The sequence below is a fragment of the Corythoichthys intestinalis genome, chromosome 19 (assembly GCF_030265065.1).
Source record: "Corythoichthys intestinalis isolate RoL2023-P3 chromosome 19, ASM3026506v1, whole genome shotgun sequence".
Lineage (NCBI taxonomy): Eukaryota > Metazoa > Chordata > Actinopteri > Syngnathiformes > Syngnathidae > Corythoichthys > Corythoichthys intestinalis.
The window spans coordinates 27,021,548-27,042,595 of NC_080413.1; the positions used below are offsets into that span (position 1 = coordinate 27,021,548).

Genomic DNA, 21,048 nt, shown 5'->3' on the forward strand with positions numbered 1-21,048 from the left:
CAAACTTTGCTTCCTGTATAGAATCAAATGCTGTCTGTCAACTTATAACTGAAAAACCATTGTGTTATCTTCTTTTGTTTCTGTTTTTGATTATGGGGACATCCTGTATTGTCATCCAGCTCCATCATCTCTTCATCAGTTAAACCTGGTCTATCACAGTGCACTACGTTTCATCACCAATGACAATTTCTGCACTCATAATTGTACCCTTTATCAAAACGTTGGGTGGTCTTCACTACAGTGAAATATCCACCTCATGTTATTTATCTATAAGGCTTTACTGTGCAAACTTCCTAACTACCTCACGTCTCTCCTGTCATTTAAATCCAGTAACTACAAAACACGATCAACTAACTATTTAACCCTAAATATCCCTCTCACACGCACTAATGTTGGCAGAACTGGCTACAGCTATTATGCTCCTCTTAAGTGGAACGAATTGCAATCTACTCTTAAACTACAGTCCATCATTCATCTTGGTGATTTCAAATCTCTTTTGTCTGATGTTTTTACTGATTATTGTACAGGTAACTGTTTCCATTAGTGTATTTTGTGTTGTCTGACATTTGTGAATGTTTCTTTGTGCTCAGGCCTCTCTTGTAAAAGAGATATTAATCTCAATGAGACTGCCTGATAAAATAAAGATTAAATAAAATAAATTAAAAAATAAAATAACAAGAAGTTCAACCATTTTTTAAGGTTCAATTTAAACTGTTGCAGACAGTTAATGGTAATGAATTCCACATCCTTGCAGCTTTAAGTGAGAAGTAGTTCAGTTCAAATGATGAAGATCTGAAATAACTGATAATGACAGCAATCTCAATGCACTCTCATGATGTTTCATCATAATTTGACATTATGAAGTTGTAAAGTATAAGATAATATGATGCAGAAAGCAACAAAACGAAACTCATGAATATATTGTACCGGAAACTAAAACCGGGAAAAATATATAGTTTCATTTAATGCTGAGTGTTGACATAACTGTTGCCAGTGTCTAATAAAATGTAACAGCTAAAATATGACATGTAGAGCACATACCCAGCGGGTCCACAAGCTGATGCACTAGGCCCATTTTCTTTGCTTTATCAGCACGGATGTTTCTGCCTGTCAGCATCATGTCAAACGCTCCAGGTAGACCCACCTGCATGAACATGCACATACACGCGCAGACCGCGCACACACACATTTTCTTGTTTATTGTCAACTAAAATTAAACTACGCAGCTTAGTGACATATTTAACTATGAAACTTGGTCATTCCACTACTAGAACAACAATGTGGCAAAGAATGAGCCAGTGACGTCACATAAAAAACATCTACAGCTGCATTTGATGAACAGGTGTGTGTAGATGTGTACCATTTGGGGTAGTCTCTGGGTGCCACCCGCTCCAGGAAGGAGTCCAAGCATGACCTCTGGTGTGCCCAATATTGTCTTCCGACTTTTCGTGGCAATTCGATACTGGCAAGATATGGCAAACTACAGAAAAACACAGATTTAGCAGATTCATCTTAAGCAGATATTTTCAATCCATTCTATTTTAGACAACCAAACATTAAGGCAAGCACACACTCACACACCTCAAGGCCTCCTCCCAAACATGAGCCATTAATGGCAGCAACAATAGGGATGGGAGACTTCTCAATCTTTTCAAACATCTTCTGACCTTCCTGAGAGAGACGGGTAACCTCATCGCTGCTCTTACAGGCCTGTATCATACTGTGAAAGAAATAGATGGACCACCTAAAGACAAATGCCCTTAGGAGGGTGTGTACTTCTTAAATGGAATCTCGGACTTATAACTTGGTAGGCTCTAATAAGCCACAATTGTTCTCTTTCACTAAAATATGTTATTAGAAAACAAATAAAATATTGCCATTGATTTAAAAATTTATAACTTAGTACATGTTATGACCTACAGAGGGCGCCATGTTTTATCCGCACAATGGACGCTCGGGGTGATGACGCAGTTGCCCTAGACCGGGAGAATAGCTGTGCTAGCTAGCAAGCGAAGTAGTATGACGACTGGCATGACTTTGTCACATTCTGCTGCTGGTCAGATTGTTTTGTTACAGAGCTGTGGGATGAGTTCCCAACGTTGTACCTGCATCCAATTCCAGCTCATCAGCGGTGTCTTTAAACTGATCCTAGGCAGGTTGCCGAGATATTGACTTGCTGCCATTTGACAATTTGTATTCTTGATCCCTTATTTGCTTGCCTTGTTTTTTTACGCGGCGAGACGTCCAACACATGCGCATATCGGTTAAAAGCGGTGAGTACTTACAATTTGTGTTTTTATTGAGTCTTTTAATATCTTTTCATTGCCCCAAAATACTTTTTGCATGTGTTTCCCTCTCATACTTTTAAGCATTGTGTTTTCTTGTGGTAGATTTAAGGCAGATTGTCACATCACTCACGGAGCGTATTCAAACCTTATCTTATTTGATAATAGTACGTTTAAGTATTTTCTTAAGGCTAAAGGCATCTTTAGCAGGTTCTGCCTGTATTCCTCTAAACAAAACAAGCTGAAAGCGCATGGTAGTACTTTGGATGTCAAATTTCAAATGTCAGTTTCACCGGCGTAGCACATTTTGGCAGAACACCAGTTTTGTCCTACTCTCGTCTCATGCCGTCTTTCCTGTTTTAATTTGGTTTTGCTGCTCATTTTGTGAAATATCGACAGTGCTGTCATGCTCATTAATGTTCTCTCGGGTTCAAATTGAAAGGGCTGAACAGATGACATGTTTATTTCCCTAGTCATACTCTAGGAGTCTGGCAGCGTAGTCCAGTGATGTCACTGCCCTGCGATATCAACAGCAATGGCGACCTACAACTTAAACTAATTTTACAAATTGTATAAAGACGAAAACATCAACAGGGATTTTGATATCAAATTATTTAAACTCATATTAATTAATTAATTAAGAACTACAACTCTATCTGTGGTTCCCTTTAAATAATAACAGGTTATTTAAACTTATTTTAAGAATTGTATTAAAGTTAGGAATGTTGAAAATGAATTTCGCACATTAATGTTTGTTGGTGGTTTTATTTAAAAAAAAAAAAAAAAAAAAAAAAAGAACAAGTTGTGAATTGCAAACAATCTACAGGTAAGATTGACTAGTGTCCTTGTGATATATTTTGTTAGATTGAATCATCTTTTCCATGGTGACACTATTTCCCACACATAAGTTGCAAAAGTGTGAAAGTGCAGCTTACTTAATATCTGCCCCAGCAATAAAGCAACCAGGCTTGCTGGATATAAGGACGGCACTTTTCACAGCTCCGTTTGACCAGATCTCACTCATCACTTCTGTCAGCTCAGACTGCATCTGCACAGAAAGTGTGTTCACCTGCACAAACACACAAATAATCATGCCAAATACAGTATGTCACTAAGAGACTGAATTGGGAAAAATAAGATTGTCACAATCCCTGTGGTGCCACAGTCATAAACATTCACCTTGGATGCTGGATCATTGAGACGGATAACTGCAACATCGTCCTTGAGCTCGTAGCTGATGTGTGTTCGAGCTTCATGAAAAAAAAAAAAAAAAATTTCAAATGGAACTTTTCAGCTATGTGCCGACCTGTTTTGCATTACGTATTAGCATCTACAACGTTGATGCAAACATCACAAACGTTCTGAAAAATGTCCTCAGTAAGAGGGAGCCAAGAAAAGTCAAGAGCAAAAAAAGGTTGTCCTTATTGGACCATTAAGCTGATAGTTACCTGCCAGCAAAGAGGACATAGAAATGCAGCGTCTTGCATGGCCTAAGAAAAAAAAAGGCAGCTTTGGAATTTCGACCCATATATCACCGGTGAACCTGTTTTTGTCTCACTTATTCATATTGTATTGCATCATATTAGAGTCTTATAAATCACTCTTTTGCTTGTTTTTAAATGTGCCTCTTATAAGTCACCACTTGGCCCAGTTTATTTTGGTTTTGCATCTTTGGAGGGAAAATGAGAATCTGATGACACAAAACTGTTCAGGTGGCCGAATAAAAGTAACAGTTATTTACATGAATGAATGAATGAATGAATGAATGAATGAATGAATGAATGCATGCATGAATGCATGCATGAATGAATGAAATACGTAATGATTTGCCTTATATGTGTTTTCTATGCATCATTGATTATCTGTCGAATAAATACTGTGTTTGCATGTATGTGGATGGCAAAGTAAGAATTTAATTGCACTGTGCATTGTAACATGTTTGCCTACTGTTCATATGATAAACTCTTTTAAATTGTGGGCGATATAGTCAAATCAAAACACATAATAATGCAAAAGTATACATGCGTATACGTGCATTGGTAAAAGACATAGCGTTTAGCGACTATAGCACCACCCTGCGAAATCTTTAATTATTGTCGCTTTGATCTAGGTGAAAGTTCATCTCGGGTCTATGAAACGGTGAGACAGGGCATGCTGGAACCATGTGAATTTAAACTATGTGAATATTAGGTATGTTTGTGACACGTACCTGACAACAGGAGGTATTTTTTGATCGCAAACCTAGTGAAACAACCGGCAGAAAGAGTTGCAGCCATATTTAACTGAAACTGGAAACCAAGAAGAGGGACGTTGAAACAGTAGAGGGCGCAATAGATTTTGGTATGGCGAATGATATAAGCACGTACAAAAAGCACAATATCGCCGTTGCATAATGTTATTCTATTTTTTTTTAAATTGTGTTTTAAATAATGAAATACACATAATCTATGTTTTATAATAACAATTATGTCATTATAATCTCAGAAACAAATCACATACACTTTATAATGTCAGTGCTGACTGTCATGCATGTTCTGGCATATTTTTGGTCAGCTAAAATAGACTTCTGGGTCCTTGAGACTGAAAGCGGGTTTGTAGTTCAGCTACACGGTTGAGGCCAAGCCTTCAGGGGAGCGGCGTTTGCGAACACATAGTTGAAGTGTTATACAGGTAAAAACCAAATTCTCATTTTAGTATAAGTGGCTGTTTATAGAAAGTAATTTTGAGCATTCTGTGATCGCCCCAAAATGTGTATTTATAAATGGGTAACTTAACAATGAAAAAGGGCTGCCCACAAGCTAACAGTCACGTTATCAGTAAACTGTAGTAATACAGAACGGTTTATTTCAAATGTCTGTTCTGAAGTCATTGTTTTGTACTTAAATAGATGCACAATCCACTTTGGAATACTTTTTGACCCTGTTTGGTCTATACATTCTCAAACTAGTAAATCTGGGTGAAGGGTCATAGACGGGTGAGGAAGGTTGGACGTAAGTGGGTGACCGTCAATGAAATATCCTTAACAAAAAAAAGGTTGCCATTCTATAAACCTCTGCGTTTGAATGTTAGCTTCACAATCAAGAATGTATGATGACGTGTGTCTTCATCATTTACGATTGTGTAACCAAGTGTTATTTTTAAAATGCCAACGACAATAATTTTGTTGTATTTGATCGTTTCATTGAGCTCAATATTGTATCAGAGCAATGTCATATAATATGGTTTTTTTTTTTATATATCTGTATGCTGTTTTAAAGCTAATATAAACAACTGTGAAATCAGGTCAAGTTAAAGACCTCATCTAATGAACTAAGTTACAAGTGTTTAATTTATTGGATAATTTAAACTTAGTTTTAACAAATAAAAAACTGAAAAGTGGGGCGTGCAATATTATTCGGCCCCCTTGCGTTAATACTTTGTAGCGCCACTTTTTGCTCCAATTACAGCTGCAAGTCGCTTGGGGTATGTTTCTATCAGTTTTGCACATCGAGAGACTGACATTCTTGCCCATTCTTCCTTGCAAAACAGCTCGAGCTCAGTGAGGTTGGATGGAGAGTGTTTGTGAACAGCAGTCTTCAACTCTTTCCACAGATTCTCGATTGGATTCAGGTCTGGACTTTGACTTGGCCATTGTAACACCTGGATACGTTTATTTTTGAACCATTCCATTGTAGATTTGGCTTTATGTTTTGGATCATTGTCCTGTTGGAAGATGAATCTCCGTCCCAGTCTCAGGTCTTGTGCAGATACCAACAGGTTTTCTTCCAGAATGTTCCTGTATTTGGCTGCATCCATCTTCCCGTCAATTTTAACCATTTTCCCTGTCCCTGCTGAAGAAAAGCAGGCCCAAACCATGATGCTGCCACCACCATGTTTGACAGTGGGGATGGTGTGTTCAGGGTGATGAGCTGTGTTGCTTTTACGCCAAACATATCGTTTTGCATTGTGGCCAAAAAGTTCAATTTTGGTTTCATCTGACCAGAGCACCTTCTTCCACATGTTTGGTGTGTCTCCCAGGTGGCTTGTGGCAAACTTTAAACGAGACTTTTTATGGATATCTTTGAGAAATGGCTTTCTTCTTGCCACTCTTCCATAAAGGCCAGATTTGTGCAGTGTACGACTGATTGTTGTCCTATGGACAGACTCTCCCACCTCAGCTGTAGATCTCTGCAGTTCATCCAGAGTGATCATGGGCCTCTTGGCTGCATCTCTGATCAGTTTTCTCCTTGTTTGAGAAGAAAGTTTGGAAGGACGGCCGGGTCTTGGTAGATTTGCAGTGGTCTGATGCTCCTTCCATTTCAATATGATGGCTTGCACAGTGCTCCTTGAGATGTTTAAAGCTTGGGAAATCTTTTTGTATCCAAATCCGGCTTTAAACTTCTCCACAACAGTATCTCGGACCTGCCTGGTGTGTTCCTTGGTTTTCATAATGCTCCCTGCACTTTAAACAGAACCCTGAGACTATCACAGAGCAGGTGCATTTATACGGAGACTTGATTACACACATTTGGATTCTATTTATCATCATCGGTCATTTAGGACAACATTGGATCATTCAGAGATCCTCACTGAACTTCTGGAGTGAGTTTGCTGCACTGAAAGTAAAGGGGCCGAATAATATTGCACGCCCCACTTTTCAGTTTTTTATTTGTTAAAAAAGTTTAAATTATCCAATAAATGTTGTTCCACTTCACGATTGTGTCCCACTTGTTGTTGATTCTTGACAAAAAAATTAAATTTCATATCTTTATGTTTGAAGCCTGAAATGTGGCAAAAGGTTGCAAGATTCAAGGGGGCCGAATACTTTTGCAAGGCACTGTATATCCTCATATTGTACAGCACTGGTGTTATACAATATCGGAGGATGGTAAATTATGCTGACTAAGCTAATCACTTTTTGCAATACTTCTCATTTTCCAGTGGTCCTTGTTGTCATTATTTTTTCCTAGGTTTCCTACCTATGCCCTTAATTGCACTATAATATCACACTTCTTTGCAGGACGCAATGGCCTCCATGCTGCTGAAGTCAGTTCGTAACTCCTCTGTCAGTCCCTCATGGGCTCTGCAGTTCGGTAAGCCAAGTACTGTATATCCAAATGCTTGGATCCTAAACACACCTAAACACTGACCCTCACTCTTTGCGTTTCAGCCACACGATCCCTTAGCACGACGACTCAGCTGCAGGCTCAAGGTGCTGACCAAGATTGTTTTCATGAAAGGAAGCATGAGACTAATGACTATTACAGTGTGCTAAACTGTTGTCGTTGTTGTTTTTTTCCAGCTCAGACAAAAAGCAAGAAGACACTGGCTCGTCCTGGTGTGAAGAACATAGTACTGGTCGAAGGAGTACGAACCCCGTTCTTAATGTCGGGGACTACGTACGTCTACTCTTGTTTGTTTGGATTCCTATTAATTTGTAAGGTTTATCTTTCACAGAAGATAATCAAATTTCAACAATTACGATTCAAATTTTGCAGATACACAATTCTGTCAGAAAAATAACCTCATTAGCATTCAATTTTTGCTCTATTTTTAGCTATGCTGACCTGATGCCTCACGATTTAGCCAGAGCAGCTTTACAGTAAGTGTGTGGCCTATAAACACTACCATTTGTGCAGTATGAAAGCTTTTTATAGATAAAAAAGTAAATCTTATCTTCTTATCTTGTCTTTCATTATGCAATTTACTACCAAACCAGTATTTTTTGTTGTTTTGTTTTGTATTTTAGAGGTCTTCTACACAAAACAGGCCTACCCAAAGATGCTGTGGACTATATCATCTATGGAACAGTCATTCAGGAAGTAAAGACAAGCAATGTAGCAAGAGAGGTATTTAAAAAAATCATTCAAGCATTAATATTTTTGGCATTAGGTGTGAATCTCCAAAACCACCATCGGGTTGCAAAAAAAAAAAAAAAAAAAAAGCGGTCATTTTCAACATTTGTATATGTCAATTTTTTAAACTACCATAAATTCCAAACTGCATATCTGACTGTAAGCAGCAGGTGTCCACATTTTAATATATGTACAGAGACACACAGAAAGCTTTGATTGATCAAAAATATATTTATTTTCCAAATTAACATCATCAATATGACGAGTTACCCCACCCTTATTCATACTGTGTGTCCAGTTCTTCATGTGCACCCCTCTGTCAAGGCAGCCAAACAATGTCACAAGTCCCACCTGTGTGTTCAAAATCAGTCTTAAACCGTGAAAACACTTTACATTAACATTAAAAAAACAGATCGTTACACCTATGAAGAGAAATAAAAAAATATCCACTTTACCTTGACTTCTTAGTTTGTAGCGGATAGAGTCCTTTTAAAATCCATATACTGCACTTGCCCCATGAATAGACCCTACCCACATGACGTCACAACTCCGCTCTCCTGAATGGTACCGCCCAATTGTCCGTCAAAACATAGTGTTAACCTGTTACGGCTACGTACATTCCTCCTATTTACGGCGTGTTTTTCTGCTCCTTAACATTAATAATCAAAATGGTGAAGGCGTGTGTGGCTGTTGGTTGCACTAACAGAGAAGATGGAAGGAGAGACTTGAAGTTTTACCGTATTCCGAGGGATCCAAAGAGGAGAGCGAAATGGACGGCTGCAATTCGACGTGAAAACCGGGCACCAAAAAATCACCACAGACTATGTAGTAGTCATTTTATATCCGGTAAGATGCATTTAAGATATACTTAGAGGGTTTTGGGCTGACAAATAACCACAATTAAGATCATTGCTAGGCTAATCGCCGACAACATACACGTATGTATGTAGTGAGAGTGCTATCGCTAAACCATATAAACATTAAAAGCCTTAACTCCATTGACAAACGACATGAAATACATTAGACTTGACATTGGATGTTAGCAATAACAAAAGATTTTGAATTGAAAATTTCGTAACTCACCTTTCCAAGCACAAGATAGATTCCTGCCGAATTTTCATGGACGAGGACCTGTTTCACCCAACCAGCAACGAAGTATTTATAAGCCTCCAAGCTCTTGAAGTTTTTCAAATTTTCGTGAGAATAGGCTGATTTTGTGTGGACAAGATAATTGTAAATATCAGCGTAGCAGATGTCAGGCAGACAGGGCGAAGACAGTGGGTCGAAAAACATCGATTTGGGCATCAAATATGGATCTGGCGGCTGTATAGAACGAAGCTTTTCCACATAACGCCTTTTATGCAACACATCCAGTGAGTTTACGGCATCAGAAAGCACCGGGTCTTCCATGAAATGCATTTTAAATTCCTCGATCAATTGAAACCAATGCTAATACAGAGACAAAATGACGGACAAGTGGGCGGAACCATACAGCGAGCACGTGGTTTTGTGACGTCGGTGGGTAGGGTCTATAGCAGCTTTGTCGTAGCACGCTGGATTTCCATTATTTTCTTTTCTGTCAAACACCTCATGGCTAGTCTTAACTTATTCTTCTGTAATGGCACCAAGGCATGAGCCTTCTTCATCGATTAAAATCCCCAAAGTGGCTAACAAATGCAGTTAGCAATATGCTAGCATAACAGCTTCGTTTTACCAAATGGTAGATCTCACACTAATGCTTTACTGTGTCCTCAGGCGGCACTGGGTGCAGGCTTCTCTGATAAGATCCCTGCTCACACAGTCACCATGGCATGCATCTCCTCCAACCAGGCCATGACCTCAGGTATGCCAGAGCCTCTTTTATGGTGCTAGATCAGTCTCATAATTAACACACACATATCTAACATGAAACACACAGTTATTTTGGGAATTATAAACACATATGACACATGAAACACTCATTGTACGCTTCGTAAACACATTTCACACGAAACACATACAAATTCATCAAATGTGTTTGTGAAATGTGAATTGTCTTGCGCGCATTTATAACGTGCTTTTTATTTGAAATTCCCACTCACGAATGTGTTGATCTTTTTGAGACTCATTTCACGCAGCTGAGAAACACATTTGCATTTTTTTGTAAACGGCACCCGTCCTCAGCCAATCAGACGTCTCTTTCTTAAACAGCCAATCACACAGGCTGGCTGGCAACATCGGTCAAGTTACCGCATTTTCTTTGCAGTTGAGTTTCCTTTTTATGTTTTATTGCACAGAAGCAGTCAACGCATGTGGATTCCGTCGGCTTTATAAAAGAAAATTATGACTGTGGAAGTATAGTCCAGTGGTATAAACGGTTGACTGTCACACATGAAGCGTCGGTTCGGATCCAGTTAGAGACCATTTTTATTTACTTGTATTTTCCTCAATAACAGTATGAATTATGGCTGCCTGATTATTAAAAAAATTGCTGTGCAAGGGAATTACGCACGCATTTCGTTTAATTGTCGCAAGTATATTGACAGATTATATTCAATTTGTGCTGATATTTACAGGAGTATATGTAAAATGTGTGGCTGTCTGAATGATAAAAATAACTGTTTCGCCTACAGCAAGGAGAGTACTCTCCTTGTAGGCTGGGGCACACCTCTTTGTTCCCCAATATATCTGTTTAGTTTTTTTAAGGTTCTTTTTATTTAGTGACTTCCTTTTCACTTCAATCGCTAATTGGTGTTGTGACCTTTTTACTCTCATTGCTGTTTGCTGAACATTTGATTAATTCTTCAATTTGTGCAAATATTTACAGGAATAAATGTAAAATGAGTGGTTATCTGGATGATAACAATAGTAATGTTTTTATTAGTGAGGCAGCCATAATTCATGTTTTTATTGAGGAAAATACAATAAATGGAAATAGACTCCAACGGGTTTCAAAGTGACGCTTCCTCTGTGACAGTCAACCGTTCATACCATTGGACTACACTACCATTGAACAACGTGGTGATGATTTTCTTTTTTTAAACCCGACGGAATCCACATGCTTTGTCTCTTTGCAATAAAGGGACTACTACTACCTTAAAGGGAAATGCAACTGAGAATAAAGTTCAGCTGGCTTAACCACTTATTTAGAAAAGGCAGCTAATTTCACCGAAGTTGCAAGCCAGATGAGGTTTCTTGTGCTGTACTCGAAGGCACACAGCAACAAAACAGCCCAGCCCGTGTAATTGGCTGTTTAAGAGGGAGATGTCTGATTGGCTGCAGACGGGCGCCGTTTAGCAAAAATGCAAGTGTGCTTCTCGGCTGCGTGAAATGAGTCTCAAATAATTACTCTCGTGAGTGGGAATTTCAAATTAAAAACACGTTATAAATGTGCATAACGCAATTCACACACACATTTGATGAATGTGTGTGTGTTGCGTGTTTAGAACTCGTACAATGCGTGTGTGGTTCGTGTGATGTTTATTTACAAATCGTGCAATGCGTGTGTGCTTCGTGTGATATTTGTTTACGAATCGTACAGTGCGTATGCGTTTCATGTTGGATGTGTGTGTTTTGTGTCAAATGTGTTTATAAATCCCACATTGCGTGTGCTTTATGTTAAATGTGTGTGTTCACTGATCTAGCCTCATACTCTTTTGCCTAATTCCTACTGCCTTGTGGCCATAACCAATTGCTTACCCCACAGGTCATTGCCGAAGTACTACAAATATTGTAAAATCCATTTTAAAAAATTGTTTTAAAGGTATTAATACTGGTGTTATTTCTATACATAAAAAGGCAGGGGCTAAGGTTTGCTTCTAAATGCATACATGAAAACTAAAAGTGGTCCTCATCTTACCCAAAAAATAGTCATGTTATGTAATATCATGTTACTACAAGTTAATGATGGTGAAATGAAAGGCATTCATTTGTTACGATACTCTCCCGCCAGCATAAATGTATGCCTATAGGTGGTACCTTATAGCATTTTACTGACACTGGACAGCAAAATGAAAACTGACCCCAGATTAGAACTTGTAATTTATTTTTCTCTTTTCACTCTTTATAGCTGTTGGCCTAATTGCTGCGGGCCAATGTGACGCCGTGGTGGCAGGCGGGGTCGAGTTCATGTCTGACGTTCCTATTCGTCACAGCCGCAAGATGAGGAAGACGATGCTTTCGCTCAACAAGGCAAAGACCCTTGGCCAGAGGCTCAGTTTGATTGGCAGCATTCGGTTGGCACACCTGTCACCAGAAGTAAGTATTTGTATTCGTTGTAAAGTAAACAGATTACTCGCTCAAAATACTTCTAGATCTAGTAAAAAAAAAAAAAAAATCGTATTTCTTACCTAAGAGGTTATTACGCTTGGCAACACACATCACTTAAAGGTTAGGTGTTTTTCCCACGGGTTTCAATAGATTTTCCATTTGTATCAAGCTATTTTTAAGTTGTAGTTAAGTTTAAAGAGCATATGACACCAGAAAAAAAGTCTTAAATGGCATTATTATGTGAATTAGAATCATATTTTGAGACGATTCGACTATATACAACAATTTAGCAAAGCGCAGATGACGAGAAATTAGTCTTTTAATCTGCCGGTTAGCCACGCCTACCATTGTAGGGCTTTAGCGTCCCCAACAGGTGGATGACGTCAGCGGTAGACTGGGCTCATCGGTTTTACTATTCAGCCCATTGAGGGGGAATTGTTCAGAACGAGGAAAACGAGACGAAGAGAGCTGCAAAATGTCATTGTTTCAGTCTCTCTACTCCCAATATTTTTACAGGATATTCTTTTTATCCAAGTATTTTTCCCCAATAGCTATATAAATGGCTTGAGAAGGACCAGTCAGCCCGTCGAGGGGGAACTATTCACAATGAGGAAAACGCGACGAAGAGAGCGGCAAAATGTCATTGTTTCTGTCTCTTCAATATTTTTACAGGATATTCTTTTTACCCAAGTACTTTCCCCAATTGCTAAATAAATGGCATGGTCATGACAAATAACAATCTTGTGCTAAATGGAATATAAAATAATAAAAATCCATTTATTCAAGACGACATGGCAAAATTACTCCATAATGGTCAAAACAGTCGACTTCACCTTTACTGTCACACCTCCCAAACGATATTTTATGACACCTAAATCGGACATATGTAATTTCCCTTCCCCGGCTTCGGAGAATGTAAACAGACCAGAAGGAGTGACAGCTAGCCGACATGCTAACCCGAACCGAGGGATGTTTCAAAATCTTCGAAGTGGAAAATCACACATAAGTAGCCTGGATTATTTGACATGACCACCCGGTTGTCGAGTTTCTTTGCGGATCGGCAAACCGCCCAGCGGAAAGCAATTTACAGTTCGTTCCCTGGAGGAGGGTGGCTGGAGTTGTTGTGCAGCTAACGTGCTAACAGCTAACTGCTAATGACCATGAGGATAGCTTTTTACATGCCTATCAATGATCAAACGTAAGTAGTCCTTTATTTAAATGAATTTTATAGTGTTTACTTTGTAATCACTGTATTCGTATTTGACATAATACAAAACAAGATGTTTACTCACTTCCTTGTAAGTCCAATGGTCCCACAGTAAATATCCATGGTGAATGGGAACCTTTTGAAACTCCAAAAAGGCGCATACGCCTCTCCCGCACACAGAATGATTTTTCTGCAGCCGTTTGGCTGGCGTGATGCAAAAAATAAAAGTATTAATCCGCAAAATCAGCTGAATCCTTCGTCTTCATACACAACAGTACACTGTATAGTGAAGAGAACGTCTTCTACCGTACACGTCACAGCGCCCTCCTCCTCAATGCAAGACCGAAGCCGGAAGTCACTCATTTTAATGGCGCGGGATTCAAAAAACTAAATAAATATAGCGATCGCTTCTACACACATCCAAGCGGTCCATATCATTCAGGGGCATAAAATACCGCGTGTATTATGAAATAAACATGCTTTTTCGTGTCACGGGCACTTTAAATTAGTCTAAATTGAAAGTCCTAAAATGATTTTTAGTTTTTGCAGTGTTCAAAATAAATGTATGATACCTGCTGTATTGGAGCACATTGGGCACCAGTGCTACTAGGTGTTTCATTCAGCAGTGACTACTGAGCTAAAACTGACCGTTAGCTTTATTATGTTTTTATTTTTCACCCTCATCACTCTACAGGGCTGTGTTTTTACAGATAAAATAAAGCCTGTAAGTAAGACACGTTAGCCACGCATCGACAGTGGTTATAATTAATAGAAAATTAGCCCTCCGCAGGGCTAACATTATGTTAGCAAGGTACAGTAACGTTAATCTTATTTATTAGCACCGAGAAGTCTACTGCTTTAAGATGGCGGCTGTTTGCTAATGCTGGCAAGTCTGTCATTTCGCATCTAGTTCTATACACATCTGCTAACGCCACCGAGTCTGTCATGTCGCATCTAGTTCCATATACATGTCATATCTATGAAAAGCATCAGACACTACCTGCTACCACTGTAGCATCATGCGGCCGTCGTTTGTAGAAACGTTGGCATAGTTTGTAGTGGCTGTCTGCTACAATCAGGTATTATTGCTTCTTCCTCTATAGACGTGACGTCAGCGCGTTGTCCCACATTAAAAGTAGTCCGGGCAAAACGTGATGCTTAGAGCTCGCAAAATTAAACAATTCCTCAGGCCGAATAAAATTTTAAACTCGAGTTACTCGAGTAGTCATTTCAGCTCTAAGATAATATCAATTTAAAAAAAAAATATATATATATATATATATTTTTTTTTATTTATTTTTTTTTTTTTAATATGCTATGCTTCTCTTGGAGCAGGGGGCGGGACAGGTATAATGTTAGGTGTATAGATAGTACTGCCTTAGACCAATAAGAGGGTGCCGGAATCAAAGATGTCATATTCACAGCATGTGTTACAGGAGTGAGTTTTAAAGTACTGTAAATGAACGAATGCTTCCTGTGTTGCCAGAAATTGCATCCATTGTAATGCTGCACCTTTATGTAATGTGCCTAAAGCTTCCGGCTGTAGCTGAATTCTCAACAGCTGAAACAATGGGCCACAGTGCTGACCGCCTGGCTGCAGCATTTGGAGTATCCAGAGCAGAGCAGGATGAGTTTGCACTACGATCGCACACTTTTGCCCAAAAGGCTCAGGATGCAGGATTGCTGAAGGATGTCATCTCCTTTAAAGTGCCAGGTAAATATTTCGTCCCACAGAAATTGTACCCTCAGCTATTTACTTAAAAAGTCACCAATTTTAAAAATGTGTTTGCTCTCTGAGGTAATTGCAGTCAAAGACGTATTATTTAAGTAATTTTTGATTGTTTTTTTTTTTTTGGTTTTGCCTCACTCTCCTATCTATTTAGGTCGAGATATTGTTTCCAAGGACAACGGCATCCGTCCATCCTCCAAGGAACAGATGGCCAAACTGAAGCCAGCCTTTGTGAAACCTCACGGCACCGTCACTGCCGCTAACTCTTCCTTTTTGGTAAGACACATAGGCCATAGGAGCTGCTAACCTTTCTCTGGTCGTGTGATTTTTCCTTACCAAGCTGTCTCATATTTGTTCATGCTCTCAGACTGATGGTGCCTCTGCTGTGCTCATTATGTCTGAAGAGAAAGCTCTGGCAATGGGCTACAAGCCTAAAGCGTATCTGAGGTAACTGTGCCTTCTACGGCCTTAGTGCCTCCATTTCACCCCAAATGGCATTTGATTTACGCTTCCTTATATTCCTCTTGACAGAGACTTTGTTTACGTGTCTCAGGATCCTAAAGATCAACTTCTTCTTGGGTGAGTCATGTTTAAATCAATGTTACTTGGTGATCCTTACATTGAATTATTATTATTTTTTAATACTATAAACTAATTTACTCGATTTTTACAATTAATCTATCTGACCATTTCAGACCAACGTATGCTACACCTAAAGCCTTAGAACGCTCCGGTCTGACAATGAATGACATTGATGTGTTTGAGTTCCATGAGGCATTCGCAGTAAGTGATCACACGCTATTTGGGAAAAGGTTTTGCAGGAGTTACATAGTTTCGTATATTGTATGTACGTCTTACATATCACGTCGGTTTTCTAGGGTCAGATTATGGCAAATCTGAAGGCTATGGACTCTGATTGGTTTGCCCAGACTTATATGGGCAGAAAATCTAAGGTACACTTACATTTGTCTGTTGTTTGTCAATCTGTTCATATTCATTAAGCAATTCAAATCAACATAACAATCCATATAGGTGGGCACTCCTTCCATGGAGAAGTTCAATATCTGGGGAGGATCTCTGTCCTTGGGTCATCCATTTGGTGCTACAGGTTGCAGACTGGTCACCACAGTTGCACACAGATTGCAGAAAGAAGGAGGACAATATGGACTCGTGGCCGCATGTGCTGCTGGAGGACAGGTTAGTTATATCTTGTGTTAATTACAGGCATGAAAATCTCTCACCTTTCGGCGAAATTCGCCGTTTTGAAGTCAAAAAGGGCGACCTACGTGAATTGCGTAGATCCGAGGAGAAATTCTTTTTGGTGGGGGGGGGGTCGGGAGGTTTTATTTAATTATTATTATTATCATCATGTGATTAACTTAGTACGTAAACTGAGCACTTAAGAACACAGTCAGCAAAATCCTTTTAGATGCTTCGCTGACGAGAACCAATCATCGGCCCAAGCTGCGTTCCATTATTCCAAACGCGCGCACTCCTTACGCGTGTACATGGAGTGCTCGGAGAGCCTTCGGTTGCATTGCAAAGCTGCGAAAACAAAAAGCAGGCCTTATCCACATCGGGGCAGACCAGAGCGCAGCATACACACTTGCCTGTATTTGCCAGCAGATTGAATTTGGTGAGTAATGGTTTCAATCGTTTTCACGTTTTGCGATATAAAAAAGTTACTGCCATTCGTTGCAGCTTGCGTTGAACACTGCCAGAGCTAGCCAAATCTCCCATGAAAAAAAATAGCTCCCGTTAAATTGGTGTCAAGCTTGTGTATTTAGCGGTAATATAAGCGAAGAAACACACTGTTGAGTCAAATTAAGCGGCATTCTCTCGGATGGAGGGGGCGCCTCACATCGCTCCCGTCGTCCGCCGGAGACGTGTTATTTTCGGCTTGGATTTGAGGTGACGGCCGGTGTCGGCACAACAGCGGCCCGACGAGTGGTGCGAATGAGTCCTGCTTCTTAAAGCTTTTCAGAAATACAGGGATCCCTCGTTTTTCGCGGCTAATGGGGACCAGAACCCGCCGCAATAAGTGAAAACCGCGAAGTAGCGCCCCAAACCCATCTTTTTGTGTGTGTTCAATGCATTTATTCAGATTTTACATTGGAAAAAAGATACATATATGCAAGACATGTTTTTTCACTTTTTTCACCAAAGTATCATTTATAAATGGTTTTCAAGCACTTCAAAATGTAAGAATTATGATAAGTTTTAAACATGTTACTGCCCCACCGAATGATTTTTAAACAAGAATAAAGTAGTTAGAAAATGCTTGGCTTTATTAAAAGCTTCATAGTGAGTCTACTCAAACCCTCTCAGGCTTTGGTAAACTGTGATTGGCACATGTGCAAAGTTTTTCTTTTTATATATATTTTTTTGTTTGAAGCAACTTATTTGATTGAATAATAAAGACACAAATGTCCTAGCCAAAATGTGGCCCAAACGCAAAACATTACTTAAATGGAAAAATTTGTTTCAATCAAGAAAAATAGTTTTCAAATGCTTTTTTTGTCTCAAATTTATTATTGCAATCAAAAACGTTTTTTTTTTATTGAAGCTACTTTTTGGGATTAAAAGTATATACTGTATTTTGATTGAAGCAACTTTGTTTTTGATAGAAGTAACCTTGTTTTTTGATTGAATAATGAAAACACAAATCTAACTATCGTTATTGAGTGAGAAAGAAATTAAGAAAGATTTAAAACTAAAAGCCACCGGGGAGTCTGTTTGTTTTTTAAAAAATTTATATTTCATTACATAGACATGCGTCGTAGGGAAGGGAGATTGAGGGATAAAAAAAGGAGTTAGGTGAGGCTGCTAAAGGCAGGGGATACCTCATCAGCTGGGTGAATAGTAGACCTGATAAGAACAAGTTTGCAAGGATAGTCGGGTATTAAATCCAATTATAAACACAATTACAATGTTATTTTTCTATAAGATTTTTATGTCATTGCTTTATTAATCATTAGGTGCTAGAGTTGTTAAGTATGGATAATAATGAAATAATAGTTTTAAGAAAACTGTGCTGTTGGTGGCTCAGTGACCATGTGATGTGGTTTGTTCTCAGATGAACAAGTTGAGGAAGGAAGTTTTGATGCAGAGGTTAAAGGAAGAAAAGAGGCAGACTGACTGAGTCACAGCCAGAAAGTGTTGATGACAGTTTTGATTTCCATTCACTGTTGCCCCCTCCCAAATAAAGTATGCCACAGTCGCAGCCAATTATTATCTAAAGCTGGTTAAAATTTAAGTTATGTTGTTTTAAGGTGTATTAAATACTTGTTCATGTGCCCCTTTTGATCTACGAGCACCCACCCCTCCACCGGTCTCTGCATGGCCCTGCTGAAACACAGTGTGGGTCGACAGAGCTCAATATTTTGTTGGGGTGTACAATACAGTGTACTGGAACATATTTCCTCCACACCCTTCTCACCTTTTTAACCCCTGACCCATTTTCATGCCTGTAATTATCTTCGCATCTCTACTGTATAAATATTTCACACTTTTGTTTTGCAGGGTCATGCCATGGTGATTGAAGCCTACCCCCAGTAAAGCATGTACATTAACACCGCTTACCAACATCATCATGTTTATCACAAGAGCGATACTCAAAAACATTCAGTACTTAACAGCCGAGTGTATATTTCTCCACCACTTGCCTTGATTAGAGAGAATCTATGTAGAGTGGGCGGGAGCCTCGTGTGAAATGTCAGTCAATTATTGCAGGGAAATGTGGAAAGTCGCCTTTTGAGTTTAGGAAGTTGCAGGAGCATCATGTCAGCACTTTCAGTACAATGTATCATTGCAAAGTTAAGGCCTTCAGATGAGATAAGATTATGCTAATGTTTATACTTGTTAGAATGTTTTTCTTACAAAACTGATGGAATTAAAGCATGTGATGGTACAGACTGCAGTTGTTTCTTTGTTATCATGAATCCATACTCATTTTACTTTTTATTGTATAAATGTTCATAAAATAAGTCGAGTTATAGCAGGCAGATTTGCAGGAATCATAATTCCTTTTGCCAAAAGGAATATTGTTTTTCTTTGAATCTTAAAGCAATTTTTCGGGTAGAATTACCATCTTAAACTTAATTTTGCTTCAGCAGATGATAATGTAATTGTGTGATTTTCCAACTATCAAAGAATTTGTGTCCCAAGCAGAAATATGGAAAACAAAAACACATTTGCAATGTTTTATTGATGCTGCAATTATTCAGATGACTTTACAGAAAATTATCATAGATAATTATTTTTATTATATAAAATATGGTTTTATATCTTGTGTCTTTGTTATATGTCCATTATCCCTTCGCTGGGTTTTTTACTCTGTCTTTCATAAATCAAATTAAATATGATTCAACGGTAACTTTATTGACAAACGGCACACAAATTCCTTATTGTATTGAAAAATAAACGATTAAAAGAATTATTAGTATTTTGTTAAATAAAACTCCATATTGTTCAAAATTGACACATATTTTGTTAGTCTTCCGGGAAATTAACATGTCAATGTCTTTGACAACATGTAAGAATTGTAATAAACAATACAATATACACAATGGTCTCAATTTTCCAAGAGGATGCAATGCTCCTTCCTGTATTTTCGTGACAACGAAAACAACCCCGCACAAGTTTCGGAAGTTGCTAGACCTGTCGTCCTCATTGTTATATTGGCATACTGGCACAGTGATGGTAATTTTGCAGACACACGCAGAAAGTGGCACTTTCGTGAACATAATTGCATTTTTACAAACTACCAAACCTGGTATAACAAACCATTTCTCTGGGCACCGCAAGCACTGGTCTAGATTTTGATGGCATGTGAAAATAGAGCCCAATGTGTAAATTAAGTTGTGAACTGGTGACAATTGTTATTGCAGTAGTTAGCTCAAGCGCCCTAGGCTATCTTTAAAAAGCCCCTCTTCTCAGTTTATAGTGGTGGTGTTAAGGACAGCAAGTGTTTGCTGCTCCAAGGTAGTATCAGACCATACTGATTCACTGTACAGTAGGCTAGTTGCCTACTATGCTCTCATTAATTGAGATAGTTTAAGGGGGTCTCAAACTGATGCGGTCACTATCTGTGATCCTGAACTTCATTAAAATTGTGTTGTTTTTAATATTAGGGACCATTTTAGCTTAGTACAGTCTTTTTATTGTTTTCTCGGTTGATTATTCTTTATGTCCATTTGACCTCCAAATTATATAGTTAAACTCTGTGTTGCTGAATCCTGTAACATAGACTTCATAATATATTTATTATTGACTTGACACTGGGGGAGATTAATAGAGGGCCTATCTCCTTCAAAGCTGACCGAGTGGAAACACAGCAAAAATCTTTTTACGTTGAAAATTCTTGTGAATAAATGCTTAAATCCCTGAATTCTTTATGGATATGGACGTAAAACAGTCTCGATTCTTGATTAAAAGCAAAAAGAAAAGAAAAAAATGGGCAGTTAGCATTTATTTTACGTAAATATGTTGAATGTGCTGCCAGTCTTTAAGCCACTGGGGCGCCGCCTTATCACCACAAAGAGCTTTTTACGTAGAAAATTCTTGTAAATAAATGCGTAAATGCCTGAATTCTTTATAGATATAGACATAAAACAGTCACGATTCTTTGTTAAAAGAGCAAAGAACCGGGCGGTTAGCATTTATTTTACATAAATGTGTCGAATGTGCGGCTAGTTTTTAAGTCACTGTGGTGCCGCCTTATAACAACAAAGAGCTGTTTTCATT

General features: G+C 38.7%; 2 protein-coding genes across 5 annotated transcripts in view; one reads left to right on the forward strand and one right to left on the reverse strand.

The window, feature by feature from the left end:
- Positions 1 to 4,595, reverse strand: part of hadhaa (hydroxyacyl-CoA dehydrogenase trifunctional multienzyme complex subunit alpha a) — a 33,298-nt gene extending 28,703 nt beyond the window's left edge. For all 4 annotated transcript variants that reach the window (XM_057823192.1, XM_057823190.1, XM_057823191.1 and 1 more), the window contains exons 1-7: positions 4,495 to 4,595; positions 3,734 to 3,775; positions 3,465 to 3,535; positions 3,221 to 3,354; positions 1,582 to 1,720; positions 1,361 to 1,480; positions 1,042 to 1,144 (exon numbers count right to left, since the gene is read on the reverse strand). In XM_057823192.1, the coding sequence (XP_057679175.1) occupies positions 1,042 to 1,144; positions 1,361 to 1,480; positions 1,582 to 1,720; positions 3,221 to 3,354; positions 3,465 to 3,535; positions 3,734 to 3,775; positions 4,495 to 4,561 (676 nt within the window). In that variant the 5' untranslated portion in view covers positions 4,562 to 4,595. The remainder of the gene's footprint in view (positions 1 to 1,041; positions 1,145 to 1,360; positions 1,481 to 1,581; positions 1,721 to 3,220; positions 3,355 to 3,464; positions 3,536 to 3,733; positions 3,776 to 4,494) is intronic.
- Positions 4,596 to 4,857: 262 nt separating this feature from the next.
- hadhb (hydroxyacyl-CoA dehydrogenase trifunctional multienzyme complex subunit beta) lies at positions 4,858 to 19,560 on the forward strand. Its single transcript, XM_057823684.1, has 16 exons — positions 4,858 to 4,955; positions 7,285 to 7,357; positions 7,435 to 7,476; positions 7,567 to 7,663; positions 7,822 to 7,866; positions 8,014 to 8,113; positions 9,875 to 9,962; positions 12,168 to 12,355; positions 15,108 to 15,288; positions 15,458 to 15,579; positions 15,671 to 15,750; positions 15,835 to 15,882; positions 15,999 to 16,086; positions 16,182 to 16,256; positions 16,336 to 16,500; positions 18,826 to 19,560. Exons 2-16 carry the CDS (start codon positions 7,291 to 7,293, stop codon positions 18,859 to 18,861), a joined length of 1,422 nt encoding a protein of 473 aa, XP_057679667.1. The 5' UTR covers positions 4,858 to 4,955; positions 7,285 to 7,290; the 3' UTR covers positions 18,862 to 19,560.
- Positions 19,561 to 21,048: the final 1,488 nt, after the last annotated feature.

What these genes read in the sequence shown, in the direction of transcription:
- hadhb (XM_057823684.1), top strand. Translation starts at nt 7,291, where the DNA reads ATGGCCTCCATGCTGCTGAAGTCAGTTCGTAACTCCTCTGTCAGTCCC. An exon ending in CTCATGGGCTCTGCAGTTCG is followed by an intron (nt 7,358 to 7,434) that starts GTAAGCCAAGTA and finishes TTTGCGTTTCAG; the next exon opens with CCACACGATCCCTTAGCACG. An exon ending in AAGCCTAAAGCGTATCTGAG is followed by an intron (nt 15,751 to 15,834) that starts GTAACTGTGCCT and finishes TCCTCTTGACAG; the next exon opens with AGACTTTGTTTACGTGTCTC.